Below are 14771 nucleotides of genomic sequence, written 5' to 3' on the forward strand. Positions count from 1 at the left end.
CAGATTAGGGACTGGATGGAGAGAGTGTTTTCCATTTCCATTACAGTGCATTAAGAGACAGGAAAAACTAAAGTGAGAAAAGAGGGATAAACAGAAAAAGGTAAGAGAAGGGCAAAACAAAGAGAAAGAGATATGTACCAGTGTGTTAATCACATTTTTGTATACAGCCTTTTAACACCACAAACCAAACTCAGATTCAACTCATGATCTCTTCAATTTATGCACCATCTTGAAAATACACCAATCAAAAACACATCAACATGGATTAAATGAGCACTTGATAATTTTCAGACGATTGTTCTTGTTGTCTCCCTTGTCCAAAACAGAACAGTCTTTTCAGTTATCCATGATAATGGTACAGAAGAAAAAAAGATGAGAAAATAACCATTCTGATGCTCCTCAGATAGTGTGAGGGCACAGTCTTCAATTTACATTATATTTGAACCAGAGTCCAGGATTCAGACATCACCTCATTTCAACCAATCAGCTGCCACATACTTGACATAAAATGTGCAAACATCATCAATACTAATATTCTCCTTACTGCAAGATAAAAATGAATTAAAGTGTATCATACAAGAGTGGAAAAATATAAATATATTCTGTAAAAACAGTCTGAAGTGTTTTTGTGTATTTGAACAAGAGAAGTGCATTTTCTCCTACGTTTCACATAATCCTCCTCGTGTCTGTACTTTAATGGACGAGGAGTAGCACAAGTGATCTGGAAGTAGTTAATGCATCTGAGCGGTTGCACCTGCACTAAATCAGATGACAAAAATGTATTATATTATTGAACAGAGGTAAATGCATTACCTGATTTAATAGTAAAGTCAAGTCAGCTGAATTATATGGTAAACGTAAGTGTTCTCGACCCCCTGTGTAAAAAAAGTATGAAAAGAACGCAAGATGGAGAAAGTGAGGAGAGCAGCACCATCTTTATGACTGGAAAATGGAAACCTAAAGAACCATGATGGGAATCAAAGTCATTCACGAGGGAGGAAGAAAGGAAGGAAGGAAGGACCACTCCGGACTAGAATAAGGCAGAGGTGGCGGATTAGTTGATGGCAAGGTAGTTTCCGTGAAAACCAGAGAAGAAAAAGCACCACAGTCCAGGAAGAGTCATGAACATCAAGTCTCGGAGACAACAATAGTAAAAAAAAAAAAAAAAAAAAAAAAAAAGTCACAAAAAGACAGTACTAAAAACAAAATCCCTGCAGTATCGCTGTAGTGAGTCTGTGTGAGGATCATAAAATGTCAATGTGTCCAACCCATAAGATGGCTAACCCTCGCACGTTCAGTCATGCGACGGACCCTTCCAGAACGTGACATTCCTAGATTCAGAGGGTCTGTCGTCAGCCCCTCCTCTTCAGAGTCATCGTTGTATAGAACAGTCCTTCGTCCCTGGTTACGAGTATTAACCCGCCCTGACTTTGCAGTCCTTTGATTTGACCTCTGACTTCCAGTTTTTGTTGATGAAATGAGGTCTTCATCCTCAGACTCCTCCTCTTCCTCATCCAGCTCCTCTTCTTCCTCCTCAGGTTCCTCCTCTTCATCTGGTTCTTCCTCTTCCTCAGGCTCCTCCTCTTCTTTTTCGTCCGCCCGCCGCGCTCGTTTCTCAGGTTCTGTTGTCTGCTCTTCTCCTTTGCGCTTTCGCTTTGCGTTATCGACAGAGGCTGCTTCCTCTTTGCCTTTCTGTTTTTGTTGCGGGGCTTTGCTGTAGTCATGGTCGCCGCCATCTGCAAAGCCGCCCACCTCAGTCCCGCTGTCGTCGCTCTCAGACGAAGACGACGAGGTTTTGGAGGAGGAAGATGCGGATGTCGAGGAGGATGACGAGCTGGTACTCTCACATTCAGAGACTTCTCCCTCTTCTGCTAATGCTGCTCCTCTCCTACGTGAACTTCGACCTTCATTTGGCAGGCAGTCATTGCCACCTAGGACACAATATCAGAGTCAACTTGGAGGTAAAAAATTCTTTGCAATATACATTATACACTCTTATGCTCACCAACACTGCATTCATTTGATCAAAAATAAGGTAAAAACAATATTTTGTTTTCTATTCTAATTGTTTTAAAATGTAATCTATTTATTATGAAAAGCTGAATTTTAAGCATCATAACCATTCTCAGTGTCACATGACCCTTCAGAAATCATTCTAATATGCTGATTCGCTGAAACAGATGCATTTTTTCAGGATTCTTTGATGTTTGAGAGAACAGCACATTTTTAAATGGAAATGTTTGTAACATGAGAAATGTCTTTACTGTCACTTTTGATCAACATAATACATTTTTACTGAATAAAAGTATTAATTTCTCTAAAAAACCCAACAATCTTAGTGACTCCAAACTTTTGAGTGGAAGAGCATGTTTGTTTGTGTACCTCGGCTGCGTGTAACTCGGTCGGCTCCTGCATGCTCTGATGAAAAGGACGAGGAAGATGAGGAAGAAGAGGATGAAGATGAAGAGGATGGCTGACTGTCTTCATCAGCTTGTGCAACACTCGAATCTGGTGAAAGAAGCAAACACTTTGACTCTCCCATGAAAAAAAACCCAGCTGTGACTTAAGGTGGTGTCTCACTAGCTGACTACTACTAAACCTACAGACAGTTATTAGGGGTTCAAGCACAAAGTGCTGAAACCCTATTGTAATTGTAAGGATTTTTATTATTTTTCTTCTGCCGTAAAACGAATCGTGCAGACCAAACCGTAAAGGCTAGAGACTTCAAATTTGGCCAGATGGTAGTACAAAAATCAAGGAGAGGTTGACAGAGTATGACCCAAATTGGCCAATAGGTGGCGCTACAGCGACCAAATGCGTGAAACTGCTCATAACTCCTAGACCAGGGGTGCCCAACCCTGTTCCTGCCGATCGACTGTCCTGCACAGTTCATCTCCAACCCTAATCAAACACACCTGCCTTTAATTTTCAAGTGATCCTGAAGACCTTTGCTGCATCCCAATTCGCATACTATCCGTCCTAAATAGTATTCGAAAATAGAATTAGTACGTCCCAAATCGTAGTATGTTGAAATGAGTGTTCCAAAGAGACCCAGATGGTCTACTATATCCGGTCAGAATCCGAAGTGCAGATCGATGCACTCTAACGGCTGATATTGCCCACAACCCATCGCGCGTTGGACGAGGATTCGGTTAGAACTACAAACACGAGTGAAAAGTGTTCAAAAACTACAAACATGGAGGACGCGCGAGTCCAGCGGTTATGTAGAGATGTTTAGATAAAGGGGTTTAAGTGATTAATTATCAGTATCTAACCTGACTAAAATGTATTTATTCAATGTTGTCCACATTATATTGCATCTGCAGCAGCATTGTGAACTTTTGCAAAGATACGTTTAGCCATTAACTTTTAAATGCATTATTATATTCAAATTCCAAACACATGAGGAGAGTCTCGGCATGAAAGACCCATGACTGGCAGATGAACGTGCTACAACATTTCTCTCCGAAACCGTAAGAAATTAACTTAGATTGAATGGAGGATTTTAACTGTGACGATATGATTGACAGGGCAGTTTACGGTGACATGATGCACGCGACAGATGGTTGCTTCAGGTGTGTTTGATTAGGGTTGGAGATAAACTGTGCAGGACAGTCGATCGGCAGGAGCAGGGTTGGGCACCCCTGTCCTAGACCGTATATCGTAGACTCAAGTGTTTTATATCATTTGAATCCAGACCCTAATGAAGAACAAAACGTATATCTCCGATTTCATTTCCGGAATGCAAATTTTTCCACAATTTTGAATTGTCTTAAAAAACTACCTTTGCGAACTAGTCCTAGGTTTTTCACCTGATCGGAACCAAAACAGTGCATAAAATGTTCTCTGGAGCAGTGTTGGGAAAGTTACTTTTAAAAGGTAGTGTAACTCGTTACTTCTTAAAAAAAAAGTAATCCGTTACTTTACTTAGTTACCCCATATGGAAAGTAACTTTTTACGTTACTCGTTACTTTTACGTTACTTTTATGTTGCTTGACTTTGGGCAGAACCCAATATCTGTTCCTAAATGTGTAGGCCTACATAAAGTTCTACTATGCATAATGCCATATATAATGCCATAAATGCATAAATCAAAATTTTGAATATCTATGAAGAAATGCGTTAATGGATAGGCATATGCATGGGCGGCGCTAGGGAGGGGCTAGAAAGAAAGCCCCCATGAAAGACCAAAGCTCCCCGTTAGCACCCCCAAAAAGAATTTCTGGAAGCAATTATATTCAGGCTGTATTCTATGGAAGTCCTGAACCGCATGGTGAAGAAAAAAAATAAAACTTATCTTGTTATTTCGACATAAGGGGACATTCTAATCTGCATTAAGCCAAATTAAGCGTTCTTATAATGGTTTTCAATGGGAGGAAAATGCTTAACGTGTAATTAAACACGTTGCGTTCATATTCTGGGCTCATCTGATTTTTTTTACATAGTATAGCCTACTTTATTATGATTTTATATCATAATGATTATAGCCTGGATGCCAGCCCGAACCCCGCCCACAACATTTTTTGGTTGGGAAGTTCGGTCTGGACTCGATCCATTGAGGAGTAATTATGATCGGTTCAGAATTAGTGGGGCCAATCAAATTGCCAGGGCGGGCTTTATACGATGATGGACAGATGATCTGCAGTTACGTAATCATCACGTTATCAAAGAGCGCTTGGGTTGAACTGGTTTTCCTCAAAGATGACTGCAGCTGGAGAATTGAGATGTATAGATTCCGCTATCGCGTCTGTTGTAAAAGAAATCGACAGCGCATTCATTTTAAAAGACGAACAGAGAACTGCAATCAAGGCATTTGTCGATCGGAAAGATGTGTTTGCCGTCCTTCCTACGGGATTCGGCAAAAGTTTATTTTATCAGCTGGCTCCGATGGTCACTAAGAAGATGAGACGCAATGAAAACCCTCTGGTCGTTGTGGTTTCTCCTTTGGTCGCACTCATGGAGGACCAAGTAAAACACATTATTTTACTACTTCTTCCAGCGTGCGTGCAGTTGAGTTCTGTTGACAACTTTGTGTAGCTCATAAAAAAACACTTACTGCGTTGCTCTGATTGGTTGTAGGTCTATCCAATTGAGTGCAGAGTTTTTTTTCCTGGTTCGGTTAAGACACGCCTCATAATCAAAGCCCTATGGAGCAGTGTCAGACTCACATTCTGACTAGAATATGAGTATGACGAAGTCAGGCTATAATGATTAATAAATGCACGCACAATTATCCGTGAACTTGATAAATGTTGCAGATATGTTTTACTATGCACGTAAACAAATGCCTTTCAACTTATGTGTGCAAAATTCAGAATTAAATGAATGTGCAGCAATTTGTACAAATAGAGAGTCTAGGCCTACTATACACGTTGTAGCCATTAAATAAGCGCATTTAGTTTCATATTTGTTAAAATATTATAATGTTTTTTTTTTTTCATCCATGTTGATTATGAAAAGTGAACAGCATGAGTAAGATGGATGCGCAATATATCGGGAGACATTGAGTGGGTCAAACATGATTTTGACCACTTCATTAAGTTCAGTTTTGAAGAAAGCCTTTCTTTAAAGTGAATTTCGTTTTGTATAAATTGTATCTTAATTTTAATAAATTTATCATCAACCAATTGCCTGGATTTAATAAATAAGCAGCAAATATATCAGACAATATAATCATGACATGGAGGCGCCGGCGCGGTCACTTGTTGCGCGTGAACTGGAGCGCACCTCATCATAAATTAACCGAAACTCAGCGTATGCCTCACAGGCATGAGAAATATATCTATATATAGAAAGCTTGAAATGTCTTTAAACGAAACAATTCAAAACGAAAAGAAATAGGCTACTCTCTGATTATGTAATCCATTATGTGCATTTCTCTCTGTAGGCGTTCACTACGGAGATGGCGATCGCTGTCAAATCTGTCAAATGACGGAGATCTCTGTCAAATCTGTCCCTAAGAAAAGTAACGTTTCGCCGAATTGAAAAAGGAACTACGTTTCCTTACCAAATTTTCAGTAGTAGCGCGTTACACTACTTTTTACCCGAAAAAGTAGTTACGTTACTGTTACACACAACACTGCTCTGGAGTCTGAAAATCAATAATTATCAAAAAAAAGTTGAAATTTCGATTCACGGTCGCCATGGGGCGCAAAACGTATGTTGTGGGAGGAGCCTATTTGACTAAAATGGCTATAACTCGAGAATTAAATTACATATCTTCACCAAAATCGGTACACATATGTATGAGTTCAATCTGAGGTCACAATAAAAAAAAAAACGCTACAATTGAACACTGAAATAACACTATAACATGAAAAAAACATAAACAGGACTATGACCACCTGACCGTTAGTCCGATTGACTTGAAAATTGGTATGCAGTGTCTTGGTCCAAGGTGCCATGTATGGCTATAAGGACATTGGCGTAACTCAAAAAATATGGCCGCCATCAGCTAATGAAGTTTGAGCATCTATTAGACAAGGTTAACGGAGCATGTTCGACTCATGGCCCTAGAGGTCTTTAAGAATTTTGAAAGAAATTGGCCACTAGTTGGCGCTAAAGAGTTTTACGGCTCTGTAATCACGTGGTGTTACAAACATCCACCCAATATGCTTATCACTTGATAGGTCTCCTCATACTGATCAAATCATTCATTAAATATTTGCAAATATTTCAAAAATCTATTTTTGCAAACTGGTAGTGCTGCCGTGATTAGTCGACGTGTCGTTTTACTATTGACCGCCTATTTATTTTTGGTCTCCCGTCTCAAACGGCTCACTGTAATTCGCTTCCACACACCAGTCTGTGCGCTGTGCGCACCCTGCTGGTTAATATGCTATCCTCTTTCTTCCCCCTCCCCCGCCTTCACTGCTTTGATATGAAAAATTGTGGAGGCAGGTGACGGTGCTTTCACACTGGGCTCGTTTGCTGCGGTCCGAGCCCGAGCGCGATTGTTCCCGGGGCCCCCGAACCCTGATGCGGTTGCGTGCATCTTACACGGCGCATGATAGAAAACAGAACGCGGGTCAATATATATATACTTTTTTATTAATTCTGTGCTATTATACACAGCTGAGTGAACAACACAGGTGCGTGTCGCATAAGGTGGCCGCCTGCTGCTTGCAAACGGACTCTTGAGGAGCCAGTGGATTTCCAAATTTGTTGCCCTGATTCCACGCACTATGCGCAAATTATTATTTTTTATTAGTCGTTTAGATTAGTCTACTAATCGAAAAATGAGTCGTTAGTGGCAGCACTACAAACTACCCGCTATAACAGGGTAATTTAAAAAATGGGCGAAGCAAAATACGCTCAAAAGCCTATAAATCCTAAACGAAAACTCTATAAAAGGAAATAAAACTTAATGTATTTTTTACGCATGTGTGCTTAAAGGCCATAAATACTTGAACCCCGATAAATGCAGCTTTAATATACATGTTGCTTTCACAAACCTGTCACCTCAAAAACTGGTTAAAAATAGCATTTAAAATCATTAACATTTCTATTCTACCATTATTGTTGATTTGAGGCAACCCCAATTTCGAAAGTCAGGGTTCAAAGAAAACCCAAGTTCACACTGGTAATTACAACATCTCTAAGACTCTTACACACCTTGAGAGGATTTCCTTGAGCGGGACTTTGGAGTCGTCTGGGAGGTTTTCTTTCCAGATTTCTGTTTTCCTTTGGGGCTGCCGAAACACACAAAAGTTTAAAACGGGTCAACAACAAAAAAACTGTGTGTACCATGATTTGATATTGAGTGTACATGTTTTACCTGTTGGGAAGGGAACTCTGCAATCTCTTGCTGCAACTGAGTCTCTGTTGACTCCTTCGCTGATTCTGAACAGCAGATTTGTAGTCTGAGATTATGGGAATGATTTGATTCTCAAAGAACGCCGACAGACTCAGAGTCATACTGTAGATCTAAACAAAAAGCAATATCAGTCATACTGTGGATCAACTGTCAAAAGGCCTAAAACATACTTTATACATGAATGCAATATGTAAGGGTTAATGCCCGACGAGGTGTCCATTGTCAGGTATTAATGGACGACGGCGAGGCGTTAACCTTGCCTCCGGCGAAGTCCGTTAATACCTAGACCATGGACACCCCGAAGGGCATTAACCCACTTATACCATGGTCACTTGCCACATAACAAATTTTTAAAACATTAGTTTATATTTTAATTAGTTTTACAATCGAAATCTAAAGATTTTACAAACAATAACTTTTACAAACAGTAACCAGGTTTTGCTTTTTATTTAGCAACCGGAGATATTTATAGTCCGCTCAGCTTGTAGAACCCTTCAGTTTAGCTAACTTACGAGCCAGAAAGTTAACATTTTTTTTCATGCAAGTTAGGCTGTCTAGCCATGGGCGTTACACTTTTTTTTTTTTTTTTTTTTACCTATAATTAAAACACACAGGTAGGCAAGGTATAACGGCTAACTAGATGTTTGTTTTGATACAATAAATTGTAAACGGATACTTTGACTGCCTGTTGCTATGGTTACTCACAGCTGATGTAGCCAGCGCATTTATTTATTCATTTCGAACGGTAAATACCATAAAACTTCAAATAATAGCCGAGTCCCAAATAGACGCCTGTCTCTTTTAAACGCCTGGTGTGGCTGCAGGTTTGGCTAAATAAAGGCCGGTCTCAAATAGAGGCCGGGTCTGTTTTTTAGTTTCGGGCTGTATTTAATCCTCTAAAACCGCCAGATCGTCCGCTTTTTGGCGGCCGCCAAAGCAAATTTTTGTCCCTCCAAAGCCTTTTTTGGTCGATGAGTGATATAGAATAGAATGACTGCTGCGCCTGACAGGGCGCATACCGAGCAAGAGAGAGAGAGAGAGAGAGAGAGAGGAGAGAGAGAGAGAGAGAGAGAGAGAGAGAGAGAGAGAGAGAGAGAGAGAGAGAGAGAGAGGAGAGAGAGAGAGAGAGAGAGAGAGAGAGGAGAGAGAAGAGAGAGAGAGAGAGAGAGAGAGAGTGCCGAGAGAGAGAGAGAGAGAGTGCCGAAGAGAGAGAGAGAGAGAGAGCCGAGTGAGAGAGAGAGAGAGAGAGAGAGAGAGAGAGAGAGAGAGAGAGAGAGAGAGAGAGAGAGAGAGAGAGAGAGAGAGAGAGGAGAGGAGAGAGAGAGAGAGGAGAGAGAGTGCCAGTGCCGCGCGCACTCTCATGTCTTCAAACAACACGAGCGCTGTCTTGCTCTCTCTCCCTCACGCATATTAATCAAAATCAATTGACGCAATAGTAAAAGGTCGGAAGACCGCAGTTTTACGTGGAGCATTTGGAGATTTTTAGAGATTAGAGACAGGCCTATACACTCAATGAACAACATCTCAACACTAAATTATAAAGGCCCGTCTCATATAGACGCCTGTCTCGAATACAAGCCGGTGCAGAGTTCGACGATTTGGGAAAATAAAAGCCCGGGCTACTATTTGAAGTTTTACGGTAGTCAGTTTCACCAGAACCCCTTTACTAGGTGTCCCTTTAATGGACACCCCTGCAGCCAATCAGAACCGAGTATTCACCCAGACCATGGTATAAACTGTTTTAGTTACTAAAAGGTATCTTTAAAAGCACAACAATATTAGAAAAAAACGTCTATCAACCATATACATTACTCTTCAAAATTTGGGGTCGTTAATAGTATAGAAGTAGTTTTTATGTATCTGAAATACGTCTCTTATGTTCACCAAGGCTGCATATTTATGATTAAAATAAAACCGTTATAATGTGAAATATTATTACAATTTAAAACAATTGTTTTCGTAATCGTTTAAATATATATTTAAAAATGTAATTTATTCCTGTGATGGCAAAGCTGAATTTTCAGCATTATTACTCCAGTCTTTAGTGTCACATGATCATTCAGAAATGATTCTGATATGCTGATTTGCTATCAAGTAACATTTCATATTATTATCAATGTTGGAAACAGTACTGCTTGATATTTTTGTGGATTTTTTTTTTTCTCAGAATACTTTAATGAACAAAAAGTTCATTTGATTTTTGTTTATTTTTTAAAAACAATAGGCTCTGACCAAACATTTGAACGGTAGTGTACATGTAGTAAGAAAATAAATACATCTCATTTCATTCATTGTCATGGTTTATAAAACTGATAATTCCAGGCATTGATTCTGATTGGTTGAGCCGCGTTTGAAGCCATTGTAAAATACTCCACAACCATACACCTGTGACTTCATTAGATCAGTATTACTGCACCACTGCGCATAAATATTTTTATGGACTAACCGTTTTAATAAAAACAATAAGCCTCATGAAGCTGTGGTTTACAGTGAATTTAAAACAGTTAACAACGTCCTAACAACGCGTATTGCTTGATTATAAAAGTGATGAGTGTGATTGCGGGAGATCTGGAAAGAAGGGTGCTGGTCTTACTCTAGACTTCTTGTTGGGCGTGTAGGCCTTTGAATTACTGAAGATAAGCCGCACATCTTTGGCAAACTCTATGGGATTCTCGTAGTTCCCACCCATTAGGGTCTCAGAGACTGTGCCCAAATCCATAGGAGTGTCTATAATATCACGGTAATCCTGATACAGAGAGAAAAAGAATACAATGGAATACAAAAAGTGACAGACATCTTGTTAAATGGATAAGATGAAAAGTACAGGAAGGAAAGGAATGATAGAATGTTGAGGGAAGAATGAGCTACCGGATAGATGAAGAGGTCAACAGGCTGGCGGAACGGCTCTGAATCTGGGCTTGCCATCATTCTCCTCACAAGCTCTTTGCATTGTCTGTGCCATGCGTTTATATCTAGGACCACGCCACGCTTCTGAGGCACATTACTGGACCTCTGTAAATGGTGGGAGGGGTTAAAGAAAACACACCTGGTACTATAACGCTTTCATAATAAGTAGATTACAAAGCTTAATTGACCATGCATGTGCTTGAGTTGTCTCACCCTTTGACCAGTGGAGGTGCCGGGAGTGTCCGAGTCCACATCCACAGTCTCCTACAGAACAAACAAAGACGATGAAGAGTTCATCTTCTTCACACTAAAATATATACAGCAGGCCGCAGCTTTCCCAAAGCTTAGGCACATTGGTCCTGGGTCAGAAGACATACTTATTGTTGAGCTCTGTACACACATAATTCACACACACAGACCCAAGCTCACCTCTTCCTCATCTGCACTGCTGAATTCGGTCTTCATCTTATTGTGCAGATCCAAAATATCTGTACAACTTTGATCCCTACAGACACATGTACAATAAAAATGAAAAAGCTCAGCATGGTCACTGAGCCCAGCAGGTGAACCAAAGGGATCGTAATGTAAAAATGTGTAAGTGATCGTGTCTTCTCTGACCTGATGAAACGCAGCAGGACGTCGCTGACTGTTTTCGCTGCTGTGACAATGGGGCTCTGTGGTTCGTTAAATGTTCGAGCATTGTGTTCGATGTAACGCACTTCCCACATAAGTGCTGAGATTCGCCTACACATACAAACAGAGGCGTGAGAACTCCAGCAGTTGTCTGTGTGTGTACCTGGAGGAACGGGGCACTCATTTATGTCTGATGATGTTGTGGTCAGTGAGCTAAAGGACTGAGTATACCTGTAGAAACGATGCACTAATCTTGTTCTGATGGTGCTGAGGTCGGTGAGATAGGCCACAACAGTGCAGTACAGCGGATATTCCCTCAAATCGACAGGGCAGGAGAATGCCTTTGCCACATCTGTAAAACACACAAGAATATAATTAAGCAAGGAACACGCTATATTATGAATAGATATTTTAAATTGCAACAATATTTCACAAAATTAGTTTTACTGTATTTTTTATCAAAGTTTTTAATGAATACTGATAGTAGCTTTGGGTGGTTTGTGTGCACTTGTGATACCGAGGGTTAGCAGCTGATCTATGGCCGCGATTACTCTCTCGCACTCCTCATCTCGTGTGTGCAGCCCCCACTCTCCCTCCCGTGGGCTGTACAGTAGGGACTGAAGCTCGTCCTCTGTGACCGGGACACTGTCCCCAGTATCCTCTGGGACTTGAGCTGTGGACAGTCAAACACACCATTAGACATGCCAGAATGTGATGCTGATTTACTGACAGAGCTCATGGGTGAAGTAAAGTGTGTCAGTACCTTCTTCAGGGATGGGCTCTATATCCCACGGACTCATCTTCTCTCTCTCTCCATTATCCCACCTGCAAAATAACACACCAATTATTGATACTTACAGCAATAATCAGCAAAAGGTTTAACTTCATACTCTGGAAAAGCGGGTATCAAACCCATGTACCTGACAATGTAGCACTGAAACAGGCTGTCTGGATATTCAGACTGAAATGGCTCCTGACACTCCACAGAACCAAACCACCAGGCATCATCAATGATGCTCCTGAAACGGTGACCTGCACAGACATATACATATTAGCTGTTATTTGCAACTTACATGCTAATTTATGATCATCATAACATTACGTATCAGAAACCTACACACATTTGTCTTTACCACAACAGCATTAATAGAATAATAACCTATGCTATGCAGTCACTAAGGCATTCTACACATTTTATAGCATTTTGCTATGTAGTGGGTGGTCGTTTACTGGCTCAAATCAAAAAAGCCCACCCACAAGTCTCTATGATATTCTTGTATGGCTCGGGTTAAAGGTCTGCAATCTGCATAAAGTCGGGATAAAGAAATGGATTGTGGGCTGCTGCAAAATATAATTATATATCCTAATAATAACAGCACACATAAGTCTGTCACTGGCGATCTGAAGCGTAGTGTGTGTGGAAATTGGAAAAATAGCAAAGTGCAAATTGTAAGCTCAAATCACGAAAAGTAATAGCGCACCTCTCAACAAACCACATGATTTGAGGCATCATTTATAGCCTCAGCGCAAACAAACTGAAGTTCAATACTTTGGGTAGAGGTTAGTTCATATCCTAATCCTGAGCTTGAGCACTAGCTTCAGCGACTCTTGCATGCACCACAATTTAAAACACAAACACACCAGGTTGCCAGTTTCGTGCTTTGGCCTCATTATAAATCTGTTGTAGCACCAGAAAGTCAATGACATCAGGCATATCATGATACCTAAAAAGAGAGATAGAGACAGCCATCATTTACAATCTCATTTTCATGAAGAATCCTATCCTAACATGCATTTTAAATTTATTAATCAGTATTTTAGTAATTATTGTGCTATTCCAATACCAATAATGTTACAATCGCAGTAAACCGGCAAGTGTATTTTCAAAAATAATTCATAAATAAATAAAAATCTAACAAAATGTGCTGGTGTTTTTTTTGTGCAAATATAAAAGCATGCATACTTCAAGCTGAAGGATTCGTTGGTCATTTTCCCTGAGGTGGGGTCCAGGAAGGCCAGTTTGAGGCAGCACAGAGTTGGCGGCCCGACTTCATATTTAATACCCACTACTTTTACAGATTCCTGATCCTAAGAGAACAAACAAACAACATACATGTTCCTGTTGGTCTGCCTGCAGAATGGGTCAACCACGTGTGATGCAGACCAGATTATGCCTAATAACAAGTGAGAATGATCATGAGACAGGAAATTAACTTCTTACCCTGAGATCCAAGCGGTTCCAGGGCTGTTTCTGAGGATTCATGCTGTAGGTTTTGGCACGACACACGGCTCGGACATATGCTTGATGACCCTGACGGAAATATATCAACTACAGAGAGACAGAGAGAGAAATTACTGCAGAAAGATGCATGCATAATGCAAATCCTTGTACTTATTTCTGGTCATTTAGTGAGCATGTTTATATTTATAAGGAACTCACCTCATCTCCCATTTGAGGTACGAAAGGTGATCGTCTTGGAATTGTTTCCATGATCCAAGAGGGCGGCAACCATTCCTCTAATTCTCCAGCAGGCACAGACTAAACACGCACATACATTATTGTAATAGAAAAAATATGGATGAATGAATGATGAATGGATGAATGGATGCTCACCCGCTGTTTAGTCTGTTTCAGTTTCTTTTTCTTTTCAGTCCGTCTACTCGTTCTCTGAGCCTCCCCTTCTCCCTGCCCTGTCCCTTCCTCATCTTCAGAGCTACTGCTCCCGGCGACAGGGGCCGGTCTTCTGGTTGTTCGTTTGGGGGGCTGGAGATTGATTCCCGCATCTGCCGTCCAATCAGAATACTCACTGGAAGAGTCACTGTAAAACAGATTTAAACAGGAAAGAGCTAAATAGACCGCAAAATCAAAAGATGCAAACCATGATCAAACAGCTAATTGTCATTAACTTCACTGAATTAAACACTAAATCAACTCATTCTGAAAGACTGCTAAAACAAACAAAAAATGTATTAATAAATATACAACAGTACTACTTTTATAGTTATTTTAGTATTTTGCCTAATGAATGTTCAATTTGAGAATTGCTAAAAATTATATTCAGTGAATATGAAAATCTCTTTTGTTTGTTTAAGCAATAACTTAAGTTAAAGGGTTAGTCCACCCACAAATTTAAATTCAAAGACTTTCATTCATCTTCCAGTCCTTCCAGGAAAACGCGGAGTTTTTTTGTGATTGTTGCGTGCAAAAATCCTTGATTACGCGGCCCGTTTTCTTTAAAAATGCGATGGAATATGCGGGATATTTATGCAATTTTTTGCAATGAAATTGCGGGAACTTGCAAAAATTGCGGGAACTTGCAAAAACTGCGGTTTGATGAAAAAGAGAAAAAAAAGTGATTCCCCCAACACCCTGTTCTCACTAGGCTCCTACTTTAATGTAAAGAGTCCTTTCTTA

The 14771-nt window shown here is 40.2% G+C and overlaps 1 protein-coding gene across 5 annotated transcripts in view; it reads right to left on the reverse strand.

Moving 5' to 3' along the window:
• The window catches only part of brwd3 (bromodomain and WD repeat domain containing 3), a 28814-nt gene continuing 14043 nt past the window's right edge, over window positions 1–14771 (reverse strand). For 3 of the 5 annotated variants that reach the window (XM_056260042.1, XM_056260043.1, XM_056260040.1), the window contains exons 23-40: window positions 13971–14175; window positions 13797–13895; window positions 13578–13685; window positions 13320–13444; window positions 12998–13080; window positions 12277–12388; window positions 12120–12181; window positions 11874–12029; window positions 11588–11708; window positions 11342–11467; window positions 11153–11228; window positions 10937–10987; window positions 10685–10828; window positions 10410–10562; window positions 7778–7926; window positions 7615–7694; window positions 2383–2508; window positions 1–1931 (exon numbers count right to left, since the gene is read on the reverse strand). In XM_056260042.1, the coding sequence (XP_056116017.1) occupies window positions 1255–1931; window positions 2383–2508; window positions 7615–7694; window positions 7778–7926; window positions 10410–10562; window positions 10685–10828; window positions 10937–10987; window positions 11153–11228; window positions 11342–11467; window positions 11588–11708; window positions 11874–12029; window positions 12120–12181; window positions 12277–12388; window positions 12998–13080; window positions 13320–13444; window positions 13578–13685; window positions 13797–13895; window positions 13971–14175 (2653 nt within the window). In that variant the 3' untranslated portion in view covers window positions 1–1254. The remainder of the gene's footprint in view (window positions 1932–2382; window positions 2509–7614; window positions 7695–7777; window positions 7927–10409; window positions 10563–10684; window positions 10829–10936; window positions 10988–11152; window positions 11229–11341; window positions 11468–11587; window positions 11709–11873; window positions 12030–12119; window positions 12182–12276; window positions 12389–12997; window positions 13081–13319; window positions 13445–13577; window positions 13686–13796; window positions 13896–13970; window positions 14176–14771) is intronic. The other 2 variants (XM_056260044.1, XM_056260041.1) reach the window with 1 other exon arrangement.

The sequence above is a fragment of the Rhinichthys klamathensis genome, unplaced genomic scaffold (assembly GCF_029890125.1).
Source record: "Rhinichthys klamathensis goyatoka isolate OS25496 unplaced genomic scaffold, OSU_Roscu_1.1 h1tg000172l_1, whole genome shotgun sequence".
Classification (NCBI taxonomy): domain Eukaryota; kingdom Metazoa; phylum Chordata; class Actinopteri; order Cypriniformes; family Leuciscidae; genus Rhinichthys; species Rhinichthys klamathensis.